The sequence below is a fragment of the Piliocolobus tephrosceles genome, chromosome 9 (assembly GCF_002776525.5).
Source record: "Piliocolobus tephrosceles isolate RC106 chromosome 9, ASM277652v3, whole genome shotgun sequence".
Lineage (NCBI taxonomy): Eukaryota > Metazoa > Chordata > Mammalia > Primates > Cercopithecidae > Piliocolobus > Piliocolobus tephrosceles.
This window is the reverse complement of record NC_045442.1, coordinates 35,300,725-35,324,469: the sequence shown is the minus strand read 5'-3', so window position 1 is coordinate 35,324,469 and position 23,745 is coordinate 35,300,725. Positions and strand designations below refer to the sequence as shown.

General features: G+C 50.5%; 1 protein-coding gene across 15 annotated transcripts in view; it reads right to left on the bottom strand.

Moving 5' to 3' along the window:
- Positions 1-76: 76 nt before the first annotated feature.
- The window catches only part of PYROXD2 (pyridine nucleotide-disulphide oxidoreductase domain 2), a 32,517-nt gene continuing 8,848 nt past the window's right edge, over positions 77-23,745 (bottom strand). For 3 of the 15 annotated variants that reach the window (XM_023206375.2, XM_023206379.2, XM_023206383.2), the window contains 13 exons: positions 16,560-16,715; positions 13,824-13,977; positions 11,898-11,959; positions 11,703-11,800; positions 9,456-9,597; positions 8,958-9,092; positions 7,541-7,613; positions 7,129-7,285; positions 4,886-5,040; positions 3,708-3,814; positions 1,465-1,585; positions 529-626; positions 79-386 (listed from right to left, as the gene is read on the bottom strand). In XM_023206375.2, coding sequence (XP_023062143.1) covers positions 529-626; positions 1,465-1,585; positions 3,708-3,814; positions 4,886-5,040; positions 7,129-7,285; positions 7,541-7,613; positions 8,958-9,092; positions 9,456-9,597; positions 11,703-11,800; positions 11,898-11,959; positions 13,824-13,977; positions 16,560-16,715 — 1,458 coding nt within the window. In that variant the 3' untranslated portion in view covers positions 79-386. The other 12 variants (XM_023206377.2, XM_023206380.3, XM_023206376.2 and 9 more) reach the window with 11 other exon arrangements.

Genomic DNA, 23,745 nt, shown 5'->3' with positions numbered 1-23,745 from the left:
TTAGCTGATGTAAGAATTATGAGTACCCCAGACAAGTCTATCCCACTAACTAACACAGAGAAAAAACACGAGCAAGTAATCTGTACGAAATATTAATTTTAATAAAACAGAACCAGTCCACGTATGGATGCACGGGCATAAGGTTAACTTGCACTAAATGTAACTCGTATATTTTTTCTAAAATAATAGCTTGAGCATTGAGGACTTGGTGGCCTTAAGCACTAACCCGAAGCTGAGCTTCCTGGGAAGGTGACCCAATGGAGCACTTGGAATTGAGGGGTGAAGTCTTCTTCCTGGGTCAGAGCTGGTTCGGGTTCACTTGCTCTTGAGGTCCCTAAAGGCCGCATGCGCTGCATTTCGCCCAGCAGCTCCCATCACACCTCCTCCTGGAAGGGAATCTCCTATGAACCAAAGCTCCGCTCAAAAACCCGCCAGGGTGGGGGGAGGGGGGCGGGGCTTACAGAGATCCCACAACAAAGCAGAGTGGGGCTGCTTAGAGGGGTGCGGGGGCGTGGGCACTGGAATCACCTAGGACAGATCCTGGCTCCCTTCAGGCTTCTTGCACCAAAGGTCTGGAGAGGGGCCAGGTCCACAGCCCACAGTCTCAATGGCTGAGGGTGGACCTGCTGGATGGGCAGATGCTTAGTAAGCGAAGTTAAAATTTCAGAATAAGAGGCTGGGGGGAGGCGGGAGATGTGGAAGCACAGACTCTTTCCAGGGGGACCAGGTCCACACAGCTCAGAGAAAGTGCGCATAGCAAATGACAGCCTCAGCCAGCTCCGTTAGGCTTGGAATGCGCACAAGAAAGAATTGTAAAGTTGAAGAAGTTAACTTTATCCATCCTTTCTGGTCTAAAATATGGACGGAGGCCTCTAATCCCAGCACTTTGGGAAGCTGAGTGGGGAGGATCACTTCAGCTCGGGAGTTCGAGACCAGCCTGGGCAACGTAACAAAACCCATCTCTACAAAAGAATAAAAAATTAGCCAGGCATGATGGCACACACCTGTAGTCCCAGCTACGCCAGAGGCCGAGGCAGGAGGATCACTTGAGCCCAGAAGGTTGACGCTGCAGTGAGCTGTGATCATACCACTGCACTCCAGCCTGGGCAATAGAGTGAAACCCCGTCTAAATATATATACGGACGGGGAATTTAGGGACATGGGTCTCTCACAACCCCGCATTGGAATGTGGTGAGATGCTTCCACCAGGACGCATCCCCAGGCCTCCTGAAGGAGAGGTGTGAGCTCAGCTGTGGGCTGTGGTTAGCCTGGTGGAGGCAGCGGCTGGGTGCTCACCTGTGCATGGAGAATTCTGAACACAAGGCAGCTTCTTATGGTGGGAGTTCCCTGCTCCCCTCCCTGTCTGCCACCTTCATTGTTTACCTTCTTCCTCCTCCTCCAAGTCTCTGGCCTCCAGTGAGCCCTCCCAGTCCCCACAGGGTAGTGGGACTCCAGGTCACTCACCAGGATGAGCCCCGCTTCCACAGAGATACAGGCCCTGGAGAGGGCAGCGGTAGCCAGAATGCAGGGGCACAGGGCGGGCAAAGTAGAGCTGGTCCAGGGACATGGCACAGTGGAATATGTTCTGCAGAGGCAGGGCCACAGTCATTAGCACAGGAGCGTTACAGCCTTTCCTGTCCTGGCAGGGTTTCTTCCCCTCCCCTGTTCTCCAGCAAAAGTTCTTCTCCTTCCGGGATATTTTCTTGGGTTCTTAAAATGCAGAAAGGGAAGGAGACGAGATGGAACAGGCACATGCCCTGGCGCTGGGAGTGAAGTTTTCCAGAGGCCTTTTGAGGCAAAAAGCAGGGTGGGGAACAGGAACTGAACAGGAAAGAAAAGAGGGTTTTGCTATCTACTCTGCATCCCTCTCGCTCTGCTGGAAAAACAGAATCGTCTGACTTATTGTGGCTGCTGGCATGTGTCTCTGCGAGAACTTCCTCCTGTGGCCAAGGCATCCACCTGAGCCCGGAGCCTGGCGTCCAAGTTCCAGCAGGATCACTGTGAATGGCAGACAAGGGGCAACGGAGCCCGAGCATGGTTCTGCCCCCCTGGCTTGGGTGAGACCAGCCCCAGGCTGAGAATGGTGGCAGCATGGGACAAGCGAAGGTCAGACTCAGGGGGGCAGGTCTGGACAAGAAGCCCGACATCTGCTGGGCATCACCACAGGAGTGTCCCCCCGCTGCCCTCCTCACCTTGCCCCAAACTGAGGCCATCCTCTTCCCTCGAGTCTGCTCCTCCCCATCCTCCTGCATCAGTGAATGACACCACCTTCCTCCCCCTGGCCTCTGCACCTACCCTTCACATCACCTCCACCCTGACCCCCATGTGCACACTGTCACCAAGGCTTCTCAAGGCTGCCTGCCCCATGCCTGCTCTACCCAGCCATTCCCTTCCTTCCTGCTGCCTGGCCTTCTTTCCTCTACCCAGACCAGTGCTGTTCAGTGAACATGTAATGGGAGCTAATATGTACTTTTTGATTTATTAGTAGCTACATTTAAAAAGTAAAAGCAGAGCCCATTGTGGCCCATGCCTGTAATCCCAGGACTTTGGGAGGCCAAGGTGGGAGGATCACTTGAGCCCCAGAGTTTGAGACCAGCCTAGGCAACACAGGGAGACTCCATCTCTACAAAAAATAAAAAATTAGCCTGGTATGGTGGTGCATGCCTATGGTCCTAGCTACTCAGGAGGCTGAGGTGGGAGGATGGATGGCTTGAGCCCCAGAGGTGGAGGCTGCAGTGAGCTGTGATTGCACTACTGTACTCCAGCCTGGGTGATAGAACAAGACCCTATCTCTAGAAGGAAGAGAGGGAGGAAGAGAGGGAGGGAAGGAGGGAGGGAGGAAGGAAAGAAGGAAGGAAGGAAAGAAGGAAGGGCAAGTTGATGAATTTAATGTCAATAACACATTTAGCTCAATATATCCAAAATATTATAATTTCAACATGCAATCAATATATAAATTATTGATGAGATATTTTATATTTTTTTCTATACTGTGTGCATTGTGCACTTGCAGCACATCTCACTTTGGCCTCAGATTTTTCTTTTGCTTTTTTTTTTAAATTTTCTTTTTAGAGATAGGGTCTCATTCTGTTGCCCAGGCTGAAGTGTAATGGCGCATCACAGCTCACTGCAGTCTCGAACTCCTGGGCTCAAGCGATCCTCCTGCTTCAGCTTCCTGGGTAGCTGGGACCACAGGTACACACCACCACCCCTGGTGATGTTTTTGGTTTTTTGTTTTTGTAGAGATGGGGTCTCACTATGTTCCCTAGGCTGGTCTCTGGCCTTGCAAGTGCTCAGTAGCTGCAATGAGGCGAGTGAGCCTGGCCTCCTAACTGGTCTCCCTGTCTCCAGTCTCTAGTTTTTGATAAACTGAAGTCTGAGGATGTGCTGCTGCCTTGAGAAGGGGGTGCTCTCTCTGAAGAAAGTCAGATGGCAGAGCCAGCATGGTTGTCAAGGCAGAGGGCCACAATCCTGGTGACCTTCTCAGTGGGGCTGTCCTGCCTGTGTTTCTGAGTCCCCACTAGGGATCCCCCATTCCCTCGATTTGACCACTTCTCTGCCCTCTCTCAGCCAGGGTCCCTGCCCCTGTCCTCCCTTCCTGATGAAAGCTGAGTATGGAGGGACAAGATAAAGCAGAGAGGTCACAGCCAGGAAGTGAGGATGCAGAGGGAATGCTATGGTGAGAGACCCCCTAGGCTTATACGCACCCCTCCAGGAAGCCCGAAGATTCTCTCCAAATCTGGTGGTGTGAGGATGTCTCTGCCAACCACAGAGTCCTTGAAGCCAGGGGCATAGACCTCAATGCAATCAAACACTGGGGTGCCAAAAACAGAGAAATGAGATGGTGTTAGGAAGAAGAGGAGGCGCTAAGGGGATACAACTTGGCAAATTTACTAACAGTCATTAAATTACACACAGACATGGGTTTATTTTATCATATGCAAATTATACCTCAATAGGTGAAAAACAAAAATCAGCCCACAAGCAAATGAATAGCTCATCCCAAAGGTGCATGGGCAGGCCAGTGCAGTCCCCAATTTTCCCCACTTCCCTACCCCAACCCTAAACACAAAGCTGCTTGTCTCCTCTTGCATATGCAGCTTTTTTCGCCTCATCACTTTCCTCAAGCCCGTCCCTCCCTCCCTCCGTCCCTCCCTCCCTCCCTTCCTTCCTTCCTTTGAGACGGAGTCTCACTCTGTCACCCAGGCTGGAGTGCAGTGGTGCGATCTGTGCTCACTGCAACCTCCGCCTCCGGGTTCAAACAATTCTCCTGCCTCAGCCTCCGGAGTAGCTGAGATTACAGGCATGTGCCACCACCCTCTGCTAGTTTTTTGTGTGTTTTTAGTAGCGACGGCGTTTCACCATGTTGATCAGGCCTGTCTTAAACTCTTGACCTCAGGTGATCACCTGCCTCGGCATCCTGAAGTGCTGGAATTCCAGGCATGAGCCCCCATGCCTGGCCTGCTCAAGCTCTTTCTCTTGCTTGGAATGCCCTTTGCTGCCTGGCCAGCTCCTAGTCATCCTTGGAAATCCAGCTTGACGGTCCCTTCCTTTGAAAGCCTTCCTTGTCCCTCTGGCTCATGTTTCTCCTTTGGTTCATGCAGTCAGCTATGCTGTAATGACAGGTTTCTTAATTTGTCTCCTCCATCCCTTGCTAGGCTGCGAGCAACTGGAGGGCAGGAACTGTGTTTTCTTGGCTTTCTTAGCCCAGTTCCTGACCCCAGCAGTCATACACTATGCTGACTTGAGGTTCCCTCGACTATTTCCTCCCTTTGGGATGTCACCTGCAGCTGTCAATCCTGAATGGGACAGTAAGGAGGAGCAGGCCCAGTCGGGTCGCAAGCCCGGCTGTGGCTCTGGAGGCAGAACCTGCAGCTGTCTTTACCTCTGTCTGCATAAGCGTTTCTTTCCTGCTCGTCCCAGGCCTTGCCTCCAGCCAGTGTGTAGGGCGTGTACTGAGTGAAGAGAGAGACTACGTGGCAGCCGGAGGGAGCCAGGGTGGGGTCCAGTGCAGAAGGGATGCAGAGCTCAATCATAGGCCTGTGCGGGCAGGGAGGAGAGACACAGGTCTAAAGAGCAGCAGTGTGGAGGGAAGGGCCTCTGAGATGACTTGGGACTCAGTGGAGACCCTGAGATGACACCAATCCTGGGCGACTGTCGCTGTACAGCCACAGTGGTTGTCCACTTGCACTGGCTTAGCGGCCGCCAGCGTGATCCAGAGCACCCGTGAGGAGCTGGCCTGGCCCAGACCTCCGAATGCATGGCCTGTCCTTGCCTGCCTTCATCACACACTGTGCTCTAACCACAGCTCCCAAACGCAAATGTCTCCAAGGTCCACACAGACAGTGGGAGTGTGGAAAGAGGCCAGGCCTAAGAGAGCAGGCGCCCAGGCAGCCAGATTTCAGCCAGGCTTTAGCGGCCTGACTGCCTTTTCCAGAGCAGACCAATGGAAGACAGTTGCTAGGGCTGCCCCCAGCCCCAGCAGAGCTGTGACCTGCTTCCCACCCCACCACGTTTGCCTGCCACACCTTTTCTACCTGGAGCACATTCTCCCTCCGATCTCCAAATATGAGTCTCCTTCAAGGCATGGGAAACGCCCCTTCTCCCTGCGTCCCTCAGCCGCAATGTTTTTGCTGAACTTGGATGTCTACCAGGAATCTCAAACGTCCCCTGTTCAAACCCCAATGCCTGATTAGCCTCTAAATTCTGCTCCACCCCCGCTGCCTCTTCCTCTCTTCAGTAAATGGAGGCATCATTTCACAGTCGCTCCTTTTTATTACCCACATCCCACTCCCTGTCCAACAGCAAGTCCTGTTGGCTTCACCTTCAAAATATACCCAGTCTTCCGTCTCGTCTCATCACTTCCACTGCCCCCACCCTTGTCCAAGCCACTGTCCACTCTAACTTGGATTCTGCAACAGTAACCCATTGCAACAGATGCCTTAACGTTTTCTCCACACTGTGTCCAGGTTGGTCTTTCTAAACTATAAGGCAGGCTCCGCACAAACTTCCCTGGAGTAAGAGCCAGGGCAGTTGACAAGACCCAGCACGATATGACACCCTTCACTCCCAGGTGCTCTCTCTCCAGCCACTCTGGCCTCATCCCTGTGCCTCCTACACAGCAGCACGCTCCTGCCCCAGGGCCTTTGCACCTGACCTTCCCTCTGTCTGGACGTTCTTTCCCAGGTACCCACAAGATCTGTATCCTCACTTCCTTCCCGTCTCTGCTCAAGTGCCGCGTTAATCAGAGAAGCCTTTCCTCTCCTTCCCTGCCTATTTTTCTCCACAGTGCTCATCATCAGTGCTTGCTTGTTGATTGTCTTCCTCTCATGGATAGAAAGTCAGCGACCTGAGAGTTTGTTGGCTTTGCTTGCTGATCTGTGCCCAGTCACCGAACCAAGCCTGGCACAGAGTAGAGACCCCAGAATATTTATAAATGGATGAATGAACTTTGCCCTATACCCTTCTCTCCAGGCGCACACTTCTTTACCACATGCTGTAAATATTTGTGTACCTGTCTTATCATAAGCTTCGTGTCGGTTTCATGCCCCTGCCCCGCTAGTTCTCCCAGCCCGTACCAAGTACAGAGCCCGGCACTGAGTAAGTTTTCAACAGTGTGTGCTGGACAGTGGACAGGATGGAAAGGCTCTTGCTCCTACAGCGCCCCTGCCTTTTCTGGAAGGATGCAAATACAACTGCAGTGGGAGGTGGGAAATGCTTTTAGAAATTTTGCAAGAAGGCAGCTTATCAGAAAAAGAAAGGCTATGGAGCAGGGGACTCAGTGAGTGCGTGCCCCCTGACAGGCTCTGAGTGAGAGAACCTCCTTTGCTCTCCCAGAACACATTTTCTCGTCTTCTTCCCCAGCCCCAGCACTTTCCCGGGCAGCGCTCTGCCCCTCTGCCCCTTCCGCTAACCTGAGCTGCTCTTCACCGTTACCTGCCCTGGTCCTCAGATTTTTCACCTGGGATGCGCTTCCTATCCTTATGAGTTAAGTATGGATTTTGGCAGATCCTAAGTCAGTGTGAAGGTTGAACGCCAGCCCTGATCCCTGCTGTGTGTGGCATGGACAGCCCCGCTCCCAGGCCCACGTGGAAGAACATCAGGGGATGCTCTGTCCAGGACTCCTACCTGTGGGAAGGCAGGCCGTCCATGGCGTCTTCAAAGGCCTGATGAAGGAGGAGGGTGTCCTCACAGTTCAGGTGGATGGAGCACTGGTGATGGGGCAGTGGGTGCCCCCTGGGAGCATTGGGGGCCGCCAGGAAGCTGGGCAGCCTGTCTACGGCCACTGAGGGACCAAAGAGGAGGGTCAGGTCTTAGCCCCCCAAGGTCCTCCCTCTACAGCCAGCACCCTGCTACCCTCAGTGGTGGATGGGAGTAGGAAAGTACGAGCAAGTGTTTCACCTTCTGACCAGGCTGCAGGGAGACATGGGCTGGAGGTCAGGGAATGGAGATGATGACAGAGTTCAGCTGCCCCCCGCCTGGAGGTTTCTCACTCGGATGGGTCAAAGAAGACAGTGCTGCAATGTAGTGTGCCTCTTACCATTGATCTTGGTGACAGGCGACCGGGAGTCCAGCTGAGAGATTTTCTCCAGGAACTTCTCAGGAAGCCACCCCTGGAAGGAGAAGCCTCCATGAAAGCCCCCAGACGTCCAAGGCCCCAAGGAAGCTGCCTTCTTTCTTTGCTCAGGAAGATCCCTCAGTCGCTCCCTCTGGAAATCCTCTTCATCCTTCAAAGCTCAGCCAAAACCACCTCCCCTGTGAAGCCTTCCTAGATCCCCTCCCACTCAGCTCTAACCACTTCCTCCTCTGTGCTTGGCCAGCAGTTCTGACTGTGAAATAGTCCACACCTCTCCCTGCTTGCAAAGGGGACAGTGGTTTGCAGGTCTCTTTTCACTACTGGTCTGTAAGCTCTTGGAAGCCTCGATGATCTCAGAATTGGCTTAACAAGTTTCTTTTTACTGATGTTTGTTGAATTTTATTAATGGAATCACTCAGAAAAAGTAGTGCTTTGCCCCTAAGAATTGCCCCCAAGAACGGTTGGGAGCTTCATGCACGTATACATGTTATCATACCTTTTGGGCACAGGGGAAGTCAATTGCAAAAACTGTCCCCCAAAGCTCACCCCTCCCTGTTTGCACACCCATTTCTGTGTAACCTTGCAGTGCCCTCACACTCTGACTCTGGGCTTGGCCATGAGACTTGCTTTGGCCAATGCTAGCAAACAGGATGCAAAGAGGTCAAACCACGTGATGCTTGCATACATGCTTGAGCTTGCCTGCTTTTGTCCCTTGCCACACCCTGAGAACATGCCTGGACTACTGTGCTGGGGGAGGACAGACACACGGGGCAGAGCCGAGTTCCCCCGGTCATCCCAGCAGAAACTGTCCTGGACCAGCCACCACTGGCTAGCTCCCAGGAACATGAAGGAGTCCCACCAAGATCAGCAGAGCCGGCAAGCTGACCCGCAGCTGACTGCAGATGCATGAGCCAGCCGTGAGCAGCTGAAATCCACCAAGATCAACTGAAGTCTCCAGTTCTGGGTGCCAGTATTTCTTATTGTATGCCCAGAAGTTTTGTGGCTCTTTTAATTAACTAATAATCATGGATAATACAACAGATGGCTGACACATACAATGGAATTAGAGCTGGTGAGAGGGGAGAAATGAGGAAAGTAGGAAAGTTGTGGAAATAACTCTAGATCGAAAGTCAGACCTGGGTTCTAGCTCTGGCTCTGCCAGTGGCCAGAATCTTGGTCACTTCACCTCTCTGGCCCCTTCTCCTCACCTGTGAGGCTTCTTCCCTGTTTGCTACCTACCCTTACGTGCCTGTTTCCCAAATGCAGAGACTTGGCTTTTGCATCTCACACCCTGATGCAATCCTGGCTCCCTCAATCCCCACAGATTCCAACCCCTGTTTTGGCAGACATCTAAGCTCCACCCTCCTGCCCGCAGTCTCACCTGTGGCGTCAGCTTCAGGAAGGTGATCTGCGGTGATGTGTTGGACAGCACCACCTTGCTTCTCACCTCTGTGCCATCTTCCAGCACAACTCCTTGAACACAGCCTTCACTGTTCACCTGCACCTTCACCACTGTCTAGCGCCCACCAGAAACCCCCAGGAAGGGAAACCCAGGTTAGATCTTGTGGGATTCCCATGGTCTGTGATGGTCCTAGGCATTCACAACTTCTTCATCCCAAACCCACCCCATCAAGTTTTGCAGCTTCTCCATGAAGCCTTGGCTTCTCCATGAAACACTCAGCCTCAGTTCAGTGACCAGGGAATTCAAAGGGGGTGGTTAGCCACTAACAGGCTGCTTGATCGTAGTCTCTTGATTCTGCAACCCACCCCCTCACAGCTCCTCTGTTCATCGGTAAAACAAGGGACCTTCCAAATCTGAGACTTGGTTCTGTCCTGGGATCCTTGCCAGTAACTGGGGTGGGGTAGAAGGGCCGTTCACCTTTTCAGTGAAGATGCTTGCTCCATGGGTGGTGGCTGAGCTTGCGATGGCATCAGAGAGGGCACCCATGCCCCCTTGGACATAGCCCCAGGCCCCCTGCATCCCCTCCAGGCCCCCCATCACATGATGCAGCAGCACATACCTGAGGACAGACCATCCGACTCAGATCCTGGAGGTGGGATCTCATCTCCCCAGAGTTGTAGGTGCAACTATTCTTTTCCATCTTGATCTTCAGCCCCTCCCTGCCACCATCCAGCCCTTTCCCAGTAGCCTTTAATGAGCTCAAGTTCTTGTAAGAGCCCTTTGCCTTCTCTACACCAACTACCCAGCAAGTGTGTCTATGTGCATAGCTTTATTACCAAAAAGAAGGCAACGATGCCCAAACCTGCAGCTCCAGCATTCTCCTGAGCTCCAGCTCCTGTATCTAACCACCCACAGATATCTCCATTTGGACGCTTTCTTGGTAGGCATCTTAAACCCACCACCTTTTCCCCATTCTCCAGCTGCTTCCCCTTCAATCTTTCCCATTCCAGTGAATGACACCTTTCCATTGAAGGTCCTGTTTCCAACAGAAACCAGGTGTCAGTCTTGACCACTACCATCCTTCCCCATCTATGTCCACACAGCAACACCAACTCCGCCTCCAAAGGGCTTGCAAGGCCACCCCACCTCTCAGCCTCTCTTCTCTTCCTTATGCTGCTGCAGTAGTGCCCCTCATTGGAACCCCTCTCCCACACTTTCTCCCCTGCAGGTCTTTGTCCACATATATCCTGGAGCCCTATCTTAAAGCCCAGCTGTGCTCCTGCCACTCACTTATCGCCATTCCAAACCTCCCTGGCTTGGCGCTGCTCTTAGGGAATGGCCAGTCTCCTAGCAGGTGCTCCAGCCTCATCCCTCATCCTGTCCCCTCTCTGTACCCCATCCTCCTAACTAACAGAACCACTAGATTCCTGGGTAGATCACACGTTCTCTAACCCCAGCATTTCCCCTGCTGTTCTGTCAGCCTGAAGCCCCTTCCTCCTTCATCTTGTGTTTTGCTAACTCCTCTTTGTCCTTTGGATCTCAGATCAAACACCTCTTCCATGTGGAGGCTTCTCTGACCCTAGATCAGGCTGTGTTCTGGCTGCTCCTCCTAGCATCACACTCACACCACTTCATCATCATCACTCGCTCTGTGTCTCTCACCCATCAGGACGTCTGCTCCACTCACTACAGTATCCCCAGCACCTAGCGAGCGCTCATCCATATTTGTTGGAAGAATTAATGAAGGAACAAATTATTTAAAGGCACATTTCACAAACTGAGCACTGGCTAAGCCTCTCCGAGATCCCAAGAGAAAAGGGCAGGAGGCCCCAGCTGGAAGATCCAGATTGGCTGGTAGATCACAGCTTGGCCAACGTGTAGCAACTGCTGCCAAGCCCCCGTCTCTATGGTCCTGGGGGAATTTGGGGCCAGCTTAATATGTGTTGAAAAACCACTTCCGAGGGTGTGCTCATCCCTTGAGTCCCTTGAGAGAAAAGCCACGTCGACAGCTTCTAGCTTCTAGCTGTATCTTCTGGTGCACTGGAAACGGCCCAACCCTTGGCAGCATTCTCCATCCCAACACACACACACACACACACACACACACACACACACACACACCCCTCCATTCCTGCTTCTGTGGGGGCTCATTAAGTCAGACCACGCTGCAGGCTTCACTGTGTCTGACTGCCACCTCTCGGATTGGGCTGTCAGCGCACACCCGCACTCACGAAGAGAAGGGCAGCTTACTGTCCATCCTGAGGTGTCTGTGTGAGTGTCCCGGAGCCCAGGGAAAGGACCGGTGGCAGGCAAGGGAGAATGGGTGTTTGCGGGAGTGGAGAGGTGGAAGAGGGAAGGGAAGAGGAGAGGAAAGAAGATATTAATGTTGAGATACCAAGCGGGAGGTGGGGGAGGCTTTTCTTAGTGAAGCAGTAGGGCACAGTCACTAAGAAGGAAGATTTTGGGGAGTCAGACACCTCGAGCTGAAAATCAGCCTTGCCACTTGAGTGGCTTTGGGCAAAACACTCCCTTCTCTGAACCGCAGTTCTCAGACGTTGCTCTGAGGGTTAAATGGATCGTGTGTGATGTGCCTGGCTTGGTTCCTGGCTCACTGGGTGAGCTCTGTTAAGTGGCAGCTGTTGCTGCAGCCACTGCCACTGTTGTCCTCACTGCTGTTGGGGAACATGCCCCATTCCTGTGTCCCACCTCACCCCCCTCACTCACCCACTCCCTGGAGTGCGGGGACTTGTCATGGCTCCAATCACAGCATCTGTGGCCAGAGTGGCTTTTAGAGGCTCAGACTCAAACCACTGATCCAGCACCTGGACAGCACAACAGCAGAGAGAAGGCCTTAGGGGCCTCGACGGGAGGAGGGTCCCCTTGCTCCCTGGTCGGGCCTGACGCTGGGGAACCGCTCACCTTGGTAATGGGAGCTGTGAGGACCTCATAATATTCGGGAAGCTGGGCTCCCAGGACGCGGCCTATAACAGAAGATCCACAAAACAGTAGTTGAAACAGGTGACAGGGAAGCCCTCCAACCTGGCCTGTGGGATAAAAGATCGGAGGAGGCCGAGACTTCCTGCCGGGAGATGGTATAGCACAGCCAATGCAGAGACAGACCCAGCTTGAGTCCCGGCCACACCTCTCACTAGCAGCGCCTGGGACACATTTTTAACATCTCTGAACCTGATTCTTTACCTGTAACACGGGAATCCTATTTTACACCCCAAGGGCTACGGTGAGCATTAAATGAGCTAGGTAAAGCATTTGCAAGTTCATAGGCATTTAATCAGTTAGCATTATGTTTGGAAAATTTTAAACTTGTACCTTATTCCCTTATTTTGAACTCCGGAAGGCCCATATCCTGGGAGGTAGCTGGCATGGCTGATCCATTCCTACAACCCTGATTCAGGCCATTTCAGAGTAACTAGGTTTTAAGACCTTCAGGATAGAAATCATGGTCTCTAGCCTTATAGCACCTAGGCCTAGCTTAGTGTCTGGCATGTAGTAGTTGCTCGATAAATGTTTTTTGCGTGTTTTTCACACAAAGCTCCCTGGACTGGTTATCTGAGAGGCAGTGTCTACTTTTTGCATTTGTAATAGATCCCACTGGCTCCACACTCTTTGCAATGTATAAGTCTGCAGTGCCTCCCAACCCACCACAGCTTGGTTAACCTGCCCGGCTCCTTGGCTCTGGGCTCATCCATGTGACTTGGCCAGCCAGTGGAATGTTTGCAGATGTGACACAAAGCCAGACCTGAAACAGGCCTGTATATTGGGGCATGCCCTCTGTGCTTGTGCCACTGATGTGAAAAGTCCACGCCCAGATCAGCATGTGCTTCTACAAGGAGGATGGGGGGTACCTGGAGCAGAGCTGCCTCCACTGAGCTGCTGCAGACACAAACACATGCCTGAGACCAGACCAGATCAGCTGAGCCAGCTGGGATCAGCTGAACCACGAAGACATGTGGGAAACAAACGATTTGTTTGTTTGTTTGTTTTTTCTAGGATATAGAGGCTAAACTGGTCTGTATATCCTCAAGGAGGGCAGAAAATAATAGCACACTTGATGTGCCTTCCATTCTCATACTCATGACAGACATTACTAACTGATCACAGAACTTCTCCTTGCTGACCCCAAATCTAGCATTCTTCCTGTATGAGAGCAGCACTTCAAATCTCTTGGCCCCTATATCTTATTCTAGCCACGGCCATGATGCCGAACCCCATGCAGGCTTTGATCAGCTTCACAAAGGCAACTCTACAGCATCTCACTTCAGTGCTGAAAAGTAAGCCTCTCTACTTCTTCCCTAGGGCACTCATGGGAACCTACTTGGCACCCACAGATGCACAGCCCAGAAGTGTGGGAGTCAATGCCCTGTGAGGCAACCCTTGACCAATGGGAGATAGAACCCAAGGAATAAATATTTCCCTTTCCATCTCCCAAGAAGGTTGCTCAAACGCATTTCATAAGGTTTCCCAGAGGGCCCACACAGGTCCAGCATCTTGTCACCCACAGTGTGGCTAGTGTGATCACACACTCTAGTATCGACTCTTTCTCTGTCTACTCTCACCCCCACTTTCTCCTATTTTTGTGCCTTGGGGTCACCCTTCCAAATGAACTACCCATGCACAAGCCTTGGTCTCAAGGTCTATTTGAAAGCGCATCAGCCTAAGATGCTCTCAAGAAAGTGCTCCAGGTTGCCCGTAATTGATCGCAGCATGTGAACTGATCCCAGCTGGCAGGTTGCCATGGAGGTTCAGGCTTGTGTCTAGGCATTGAGACAATGCGCTCACCTCCTTGAAGGTCACTCATCATGCCCCGGTGCCTGCACTTGGACTTACCTGCCTTCAGCAGGGGCTTGAGGGTGGACAGCGACTTGATCCTTTGCAGCACAGAGCCACGCTGGAAGGCTGCCATGTCCACGGGGGCCGCATCCAGCAGAGGGTCAATGGCTAATGCCAAGCGATGCATGAACTCCTCATATCTGGGAAAGACCTGGAACAGAGCTCTGCATCAAGGTCCCACCATCCATATCCCTCCCCTCCATGCTGTCCCCATATGGCCTGTCACCCCCACAGCTTGATGGTTCCTCAGGCCTCATTCCCCACTGTGGCTTGGCTTGGCTCTGTTGAGCTCCCCCAGTTCCAGGTCTCTGGGTTAACATCAACACCAAGAAGAGTACATGGGGTGGAGGTGGGGGTGGTCAGGAGACCTGGGCGATAGAGGAGCCACCAGGAGTGGCAACAGGGACACGGAGCTAATGCTGGCCAACACAAAGTGTCACCCACAGAAAACTGGCAAGAATCTTAGGGTGTGGTCTCTGCGATAAACCATGAAACCACTTAGAAGTTTCTTCCTTCTGTCATTTCTTCTTTTTTTTTTCCAAGATGGAGTCTTGCCCTGTCACCCAGGCTGAAGTGCAGTGGCGGATCTTGGCTCACTGCAACCTCTGCCTCCCAGGTTCAAGCGATTCTCCTGCCTCAGCCTCCTGAGTAGCTGGGATTATAGGCATGTGCCACCATGCCCAGCTAATTTTTGTAGTTTTAGTAGAGACGGAGTCTCACCATGTTGGCCAGGCTGGTCACGAACTTCTGACCTCAAGTGATCCGCCTGCCTCGGCCTCCCAAAGTGCTGGGATTATAGGAGTGAGCTGCTGCGCCTGGCCTGTCCTTCTGTCCTCTCATATATTACTGGTAGAAGTTAGACCTCTGCTTGTATTCTTCTCCAGTCTGTAGGTCTCCCAGGCCACCTCATCACCTGCAGTCACAGGAGACTGCCTCTTCTCACCCCACAAGCTCCCACGTCAGAATCCACTTTCGAAAGCCTGGTTTCTGACACTCACTTTCGCTTCCCTGGTGGGCACAGGAGCAGTGACAGAAGCCTGTGCTACTGGAGGCCCTACCTGATTCTTCTTAGTCCTGGACTTTGCATTTTGGTCTATCTCTACCCATAGATAGACCCATGACATTTTAATAAGTGTTACATAAAGAAAGGTTCCATGTTAAAATACATTTGAGAAGTCTTGGTAAAAACGAAGTTAAACAGGTTTCTCTAAGCAGGACTTTAATATGACAGCATGGAAAGACAAAACCAGGAATCAAGCTCCTTACTTTCCACGATGGGAAATGGGCCCTTGCCTCTGGCGTGTGTGGTCGCTAGAGTGTAGGGCCACAGCTAGTGTCCTGCAGGCCCGGGGACCTGGCCTTGCGCCAAATCCCCTCAAATGCATCTGAGATGGGCAGGATTTGGATGAGAGGATGCAGGTGGTGGTCTCCAATCTGCCACACAAAAGAGCCATCAAAGAAGCACTTTTAAAAAGCTAAGGTCCTCAGGCCAGGTGTGGTGGTTCATGCCTGTAATCCTAGCACTTTGGGAGGCGGAGTGGGAGGATTGCTTGAGCTCAAGAGTTCCAGACCAGCCTGGGCAACATAGTGAGACTTTTGTCTCTACAAAAAAATAAAAATAACTTAGCCGGGCATGGTGGTGAGTGCCTGTAATCCCAGCTACTCAGGTGGCTGAGGCAGGAGGATTGCTTGGGCATGGGAGGCGGAGGTTGCAGTGAGCCAAGATCGCACCGTTGCACTCCAGCCTGGGTGACAGAGTGAGACCCTGTCTTAAAAACAAATGAAATAAAATAACAAAATAAAAGGCTAAGCTTCTCAGGTGATTCTGATCATCAGCCAGGTCTGAAAACTGCTGGTGGAAGAGACATGTAGGCCGTGCATCTGTGGTTCTCTAAGTTTTACCCAGTAGTAGATTAACACAAGAAAAGCAATGTACATGGGTTCTACTAACCTAGGTTCTTCTTATGAAAATGTCTCCACTGAGATATGATTTAATGCTACACCTCAGCTTGTATCCACGCTTGGTACAAAACGGCCATTCAAATAATCTTCCTATGTCCACAGAACCAACTGTGGCAGGGCCCTTACGGAACTCAGTGGCTCATCTAGACAAGGCCACCCAGCAGGTTCCTAGAATGCAGTTCCAAGGGGAAAAAAGTGCATTCTCCATCCAACATGTGCTCATCCCGTCGCCAGGTTGCACACCATCATGGACACTTTGTTGCCTTGGGCAGTCAGGAGGGAGCCTTGGGATGCCACATTGAATGAATATTTAGAACTCTCTTGTCCTAAGTTCCTGATTCAGTTGATTTTATCCTTAATTTTCTCTGATCGTCCCTCATCCTCCTTTCTGGCTTTCATGTGCTTTAATGTGGACAAACACTCGGAACTCTGTCTGAAAGCTGGAGGGGCATGAAGCACTTCCCGGTGTAAGAACACGCCGGTGCATTTCCTCTTGAACTCAGCATGCACAGCCCCTCTGACAGTGGCCCCATGTTGAACACACACAGGTGTGCGGGTCTTCCAGTCCACTGGTCTTCATCAGCATCCTCCACCCGCTTCTCTTCACAGTGCCTGAGATCAAGAGCTGCCACCAACTGGAGCCCTCCTAGGAATGTGGGGCAGCCTGGCCCAGTGCCCATGGCCTTTGGACAGTTGTTCTAGGACAATCCAACCACGCCCATCTTTAGGCTGCTGAGAGAGTAGGAGCTCAGACACTGTCGCCTTCCCTACCTGGGCATCCTTCCGGGAGAATTGGGCAATCTGCTTCTGGTTTTCTGCCATGTCTGTACCCAGCAGAAGGGACCTGGGCACCTTGCTGCCCGCACCCTCTTCCAGCATGGGGGTGAAGGAGTAGGGGTTTCGAAGATGAAGCCTCAGCCCATGTTTCTGCAGAACACAAACAGCATGGCAACAAATGAATGGCTCTGTGGTCTCTGCCCGCCATCTTTTTCTCCTATTGTGTTTGTGTGAACATATAGGTACCTGTGTGTAGATTCCCAAGTATATGGTCCTGGTGTCTGTTTTTTAAATATAAGTTTATAAAAAGCCCTCTTGCCCAAGTACCCTATGGTAGACAATGCTGTATCATACCACAGTACACTATAGCATTCTATACCATACCATACATACTATACCATGCCATATAGCACCACGCCATGCCACATCATACCATATCACACAACATCACATCACACCATACACACCATGCCATACCACACCCTACCACATCATATGATACTGTACCATGTCCTATCACTACGCCATGCCACGTCATACCACACCACACCACGGCACATTCATTCCATGCCAGGGACTGTACTAGGGTTTACAATGGTTACCTCACAACAACTTTGTAAGTACAGTCTTGCATCACTTATGGGGATATGTTCTGAGAAATGCATTGTTAGGCAATTTTGTCGTAGTTTGAGCATCACAGAGTGTACCCACACAAACCTAGATCTGATAGCCTACCACATATAGGCTGTGTGGTGTAGCCTATTGCTGCAAATCTGCACAGCATGTTACTGCACTGAATCCTGGAGGCAACTGTAATATAATGGTATTTGGGTATCTAAACATATCTAGGCTGGGAGCAGTGGCTCATGCCTGTAATCTCAGCATTTTGGGAGTCCAAGGCGCACAGAGCAGTTGAAGTCAGGAGTTCGAGAGCAGCCTGGCCAATATGGTGAAACCCCATCTCTACTTAGAATACAAAAATTAGCTGGGCGTGTTGGCACACACCTGTAGTCCCAACTACTCGGAAGGCTGAGGTAGGAGAATTGCTTGAACCTGGAAGGCAGAGGTTGCAGTGAGGTGAGACTGCACCACTGCACCCCAGCCTGGGTGACAAAGCGAGACTCTGTCTCAAAAAACAAAAACAAAAACAAAAAACGCAAACATAGAAAAGGTACATTAAGAATATGGCATAAAAGGTAAGAAAAATGATACCATATAGAGCCCTCACGATGAATGCAGCCTGCAGGATTGGAAGTTGCTCTGGGTGAGTGGTGAGTGACTGAAGGCCCAGCACATTGCTGTGTACTACTGCACTCTTTATAAATACAGTACACTTAGGCTACACTACATTGATTAAAACATTTTCTTCAGTAAATTAGCTTACTGCAACTTTTAAACTCTATAAACGTTTTAATTTTTAAAACCTTTTTGATTCTTTTAAAAAGACACTTGACTAAAAACACAAACATTGTACAGCTATATAAACTATTTTCTTTATATCCTCATTCTGTAAGCTTTTTTCCATTTTCAAAATTTTTACTTTTTTTTTTACTTTTAAAATTGGTTTGCTAAAAAGTAAAACGCAAACACACACATCAGCCTAGGGCTACACGGGGTCAGGATCATCAATGTCACTGCCTTCCACCTCCACATCCTGCCCCACTGCAGGGTCTTCAGGGACAGTAACACGTGGCGCTGTCATCTCTAGAGAGCAATGCCTTCTGCTGGATACCTCCTGACAGACCTGCCTGAGGCTGTTTGACAGTGAAGTTTTTAAATAAGGAAAAGGAATACATTCTAAAATAATAATAAAAAGTATAGTATAATAAATACGTTAACAAGTGACAAAGTCATTTACAATCAAGTATTATGTACTGTATATAATTATATGTACTAGACTTTTTGACAACTGGCCGCACAGTAGGCTCATCGCCACAAACACATGAATAATATGCTGCACTGTAACTATGACATCACTAGGGGACAGGGATTTTTTTCAGCTCCATTGTAAGCTTATGGGACCACCACTGTATATAGTCTATCGTTGACCAACATGTTGTCACGTGGCACGTGGCTGTCTTACTATCCTCATTGTACAAAAGCAACACGAGAGGCTCATAGGAGTTAAATAATTTGTCCCAGGTCACTTTAGGAGGTAGGTCTGGGTTTCAAAACCACAGCTGGTAACTGCAAAGCCCTAGCTCTCAGCACCAGTCTGCAACTGCTCCACTTCAGAAATAAATAATTAAATTTAGAAAGACACAATCAAGCAATGGTTATGTGAAAATCTATACTTACAAGGTAGATAAATTATTCACATCAGAACATTTTATTTACTTTGCAGACTCATTTACTCCAGGGTCACTTTAAGTGGAAGTCCCCTTGATGCATTTAAAATATGATTTGGTTTACAAATATTTGATTAGCACATAGAACTTTCCAAGAGCATATCTACTTCCTCAAAGGAGGCCCAGATAAAGCAAAAGGGGCCTGTGCCGCCTCCAGTTTCTGCTGTCCAGAGGCTTCCTTCTCCAGATCCGTGGCCTGCTCCCTCAACCACTGGAGGTCTTGGCTGGAATGCCACCTTATCAGCCAGGCCTCTCCTGCACTCCCTGCCCCCTCGCCCTGCAATATTTTTCCCCAAAGTACCTGTCACCACATGGCTAATCACATATTTAGTGTCTTCATTGTCTCCCCAAGTAGAATGTGAGCCCTGTGAAGTCAGGGGCATTGTCTATTTTGTTCACTGCTGTATCCCCCGCATGCAGACACAGTGCAGTTATTAGGCATTCCGTCGACTCTGAATAAATGAATGCTACGTTGCAGACAAGGTACGGCCGCAGAGGAGAGAAATGAGATCTGAGAGTAGAGGTTTTAGAAAAGCACGAGGAAACCAAAAACAGGCTTTTCCAACAATTGCCGCTGGAGTTGCTCCACACTGGAGACGCTCCAGGCAGGCAGGCCCGCGGCAGCTCTGGGCACTCTGTGCCTCGCGGAGGTTCCCGACACTGGCGGGGCCGGGGCCAGGAGACGGCTGGGGTCCCGCCTAACCCTAAGATGGAGACATTCTTTATTCTAAGCTGGAGAAACTTCCAGCTTCTTTCTTCTTAAAGCAGTCAACTCTCTCATACCCAGGAAGCATCCTTAGTTTCTCTCCTTGTCATTCTTGACATCCCGTGCGCTGCCTCCAGAACCTGTGTGCTTCTCTCTAAGCCACCATTTTGGGAATGGCTGCAGCGGCAGCCTGGTGATCCACATGCGACCCCTCCTGTTTCCGCCCAGTCCTCACCAGCCAGCAGGTGGGCTGACTTTCGTAAAGTCACAAATCCTAGCAGTGAACTTCTTGATCACACACCTCACTGGCTTCTCGCTGCACTTGGATAAAATGCAGTCCCCGAGTTGGCCCCTGCCCCTCCGACCCCAATCTGCTGCCCTCCGCCTGTCACTCCTCTGCCCTGGCCACACTGACCTGCCCTCTGCTCATGCCTGCCTGGGTGGCTCCATCTCCTCTTCCCTCTGACTGGAGACCGTCTGCTCAGATGTCCACATGGCTGCTGCTGGTGACCTCTTGGGATTTGAAAACCTGCTCAAATGTCACCTCCTTGAGGAAGATGTCCTTCCTGGTCGCCATCTAGGCTGGAATCTCCACTCTCTCTCTAATGCTGCCTTCTTTTCTTTTCTTCTTGGCACTTACCTCTACCTGAAATTCTCTCCCTAAGAGCAGGGTCCTTGCCTTTCCAGTTCACTGCTGTACACCCAAGGGCTTCTCTCAGCGCCTGGCACACAGCAGGTACTCAGAAACATGGACTGAATGAATGAATAACCCCCCAAATCAGGGACCTAAGAGGAATCCAAAAGTTATTCCAAGTATTGACTTGAATCACTTTTTGACTATGAATCACTTTTGACATAGTCACAATTGACTATGAATCACTTTTCATTTGATTCCAGGACTTTCTCTTCTAAAGGGAGGCTCTGTCATTCTTAATGGTGTTAAATCAAATTTAGCTTAAAGCTGCCTCCTTGAATACTTGAAGCTCAGCCTAAAGGTTTCTCTGTTCATAGTGAACTCTAAGCTAGAAGGAAGCATAAACAGACTGTAACCTACTCCTGTGTCAAGCGCCCAGTTTTGGCCAATCAAAGGGGACCAAGTGTTTAAACTGTGTTCAAATAAGACAAACACTGAGCTGTATCCAATCCAGCTATTTCTGTACCTCACTTCCATTTCCTGTACATCACCTTTCACTTTGTCTATAAATCTTCTTCTACCACAGGGCTGTGCTGGAGACTTTGAGCATACTCCGGCTCAGGAGGCTGATCCATTTATGAATCGTTCTTTGCTCAATTAAACTCTGTTAAATTTAATTTGGTGAAGGTTTTCCTTTTAACAATGGTTTTAATTATGTGGAGTTCGAATGAGAAGGGGAATGTTAAGTAACCATCAGATTATATCCATGAGATTTGTTCGGATTATGAAGTATTTTTCTTAAAAAAAAAAAAAATGAAAGCAAAACCCTTCTTTTATTTACCCCATGAGAGTTCTCAGCATGCATAACCATCATGGGTGGAAACTGTTGGAAAGCGTGTGTGTGAAGGATTGTGTCTAAATGACCAGAGATACAAGAGATTTTTTTTTTTTTTTTTTTTTTTTGAGATAGAGTCTCGCTCTTTCGCCCAGGCAGGAGTGCAGTGGCGCGATCTCGGCTCACTGCAAGCTCCACCTCCCAGGTTCACGCCATTCTCCTGCCTCAGCCTCCCGAGTAGCTGGGACTACAGGAACCCGCCACCATCCCTGGCTAATTTTTTTTGTATTTTTAGTAGAGACAGGGTTTCACCGTGTTAGTCAGGATGGTCTCGATCTCCTGACCTCGTGATCTGCCCACCTCAGCCTCCCAAAAGTGCTGGGATTACACGTATGAGTCACTCTCTCTAAGAGCAGGGTCTGGCCTGTATGAGAGATTTAAAGGGTGTGCTTCTCAAAGTTGTGTTCCGGAGGCCTCCTCTCTCAGAATGACCTGAGAATGCCATCAAAAAGACTGTTTCTGGGCCTCACCACTGCCACCGAATCAGACCTGCGAGCAAGAACCCCAGGGAAATCTCCGCTTCCCCAGCAGTTTCCCAGGTCATACTCTGTGGCCCTGCAAGTTAGAGCCCTACCTTAGAGAGATTTCCAGGAGAAAAGCAGGAGCGAAATGAATAAGACTGAGTGAGACACAGAAGGTCAGTGAGAGGGAGGAGGGAGGATAGGGTTGCCTCTGGTAATGAGGTCAAGGCTGGCCCAGGGGGAGGTGGGGAAGGTGGCTTATGGCTGAAGGGGATGAAAAGCCCCCCTCCACATCCCCTTCTCTGCCAGTGCAAAGGCTCTGCCTTTCCAGCCTGGATTTCATCACCCAGTGTGAGACTGCTGAAAAGTCTCATTTTCTAGGTGGATGGAACCAGGAGGTGATCCAAGTCAGTGCTTGCATTGACAGCTGTGGAAACTAACACCCAGGACGGGGAGGCAGGCCCTGGTGGGGACCACAGAGGGTCAGTGGAGGGTGCTTTGGCTCAAGAAGGGGAGGAGGGGCAGCGGTGCCAAAGCTAAGCCTCACACTTTAGTTGGCGGCTCAGTCTAATTGGATACAGCCTTATAAGTGGCAGGGTGATTGAGTAGTCTCTGGCCATTGGTCTTTCTGGAGCCTCAGTTTTCTCAAGTGCCAAAAGGGGGTAATAATAATAGCAACAAGTACTGAGCCCTCTGTGCACCAGGGACTGTGCTGATGTAGCCTTAGGAGGCAGGTGTTGTTGTCATTCCCATCTTACAGATGAGGAAGAGAAGGCATCACATGATGAAATCACACAACTGGTGAGCTGTGGAGCAGGGAGGCAGATGCAGCCGGCCAGTTTCCAGCAGCTCCAGTCTCAGCCTCTGTGCACACCCCGCTGGAGCTGCCAGGGACACTCCATCTATGACCACGTTCACCACAAACTACAAAGAGCTAGAGGCATGTGAGTCTGGGTGGTATCGGTACCAAGAGGCCTGAGTGCATCATAGCTCAAGAACAAGGAGTAGGAGACAGTCCAACCTTGGCTCAAATTCTCCATCACTTTCTAGCTCTGTGAATTTAACCCCTGAACTTTAAGTTCCCTGATTGTAACATGGCTCTTGACTTACAGGTGAGGAACAATTGAGATAGAACATTAAAGGTCATAGCCCAATATGTGATGCTGATAAAGTAAATGCTCTCCATTATAGTTTTGGAAAGAGGATATTCCTGGAAAGAGTTTAGTTGCCCTCTTGTCAATGCCCTCCAGGCCCTCAATGTCCTATTAAAACAAGGTGCTCCAGATGGGGTAAGTCCTGCGCATCACACAGCAGAACTGCTTTCTCCCTGATCTGAGCACCGTACTCCTATGAATGCAGCCCAAGGCAGAGGATAAAGCATCTACTCGATTCACTTGGGAGCTTCTAGTTCAAGGAACACTATCACAAATACCATTTCAAATGAGTAACATTTTTTAAGTAAAGAGAATAATCAAGTGAAAATGTCTATTCTGTGATTCTTAGTCTCATAGATCAGGTTTGCCAAAAGGAGGGTCCCTGTTCCCCAACATCTGCTACTATGAATAAGTGGTGCATTTACACACTGCCTGCTGCTATGGTCCGGTCTGGACTGGAGACCAGAACTCACCCCCAGCCCTGGCTAGATTTCATCCAGTCCTGGTACCAGGATGCACATACTCTGTCTCAGTGGCTTGAAGAAGTCTCTACATGAACCAGTTAGAGCAGCCAAAGAGCTGTGAGCAGCAGCTGGACATCACACTAGCTTAAAATTTTGAATTTAGAGCAAAGATGGCACCAACATGGCTGGGCGCGGTGGCTCACGCCTGTAATCCCAGCATTTTGGGAGGCTGAGGCGGGTGGATCATGAGGTCAGGAGATCGAGACCATCCTGGCTAACACGGTGAAACCCCGTCTCTACTAAAAATACAAAAAATTAGCCGGGCGAGGTGGCGGGCGCCTGTGGTCCCAGCTACTGGGGAGGCTGAGGCAGGCGAATGGCATGAATCTGGGAGGCGGAGCTTGCAGTGAGCCGAGATAATGCCACTGCACTCCAGCCCGGGCGACAGAGCGAGACTTGGTCTCAAAAAAAAAAAAAAAAAGATGGCAGCAACGTGAGTGGCAGCTGCTTGTATAGAT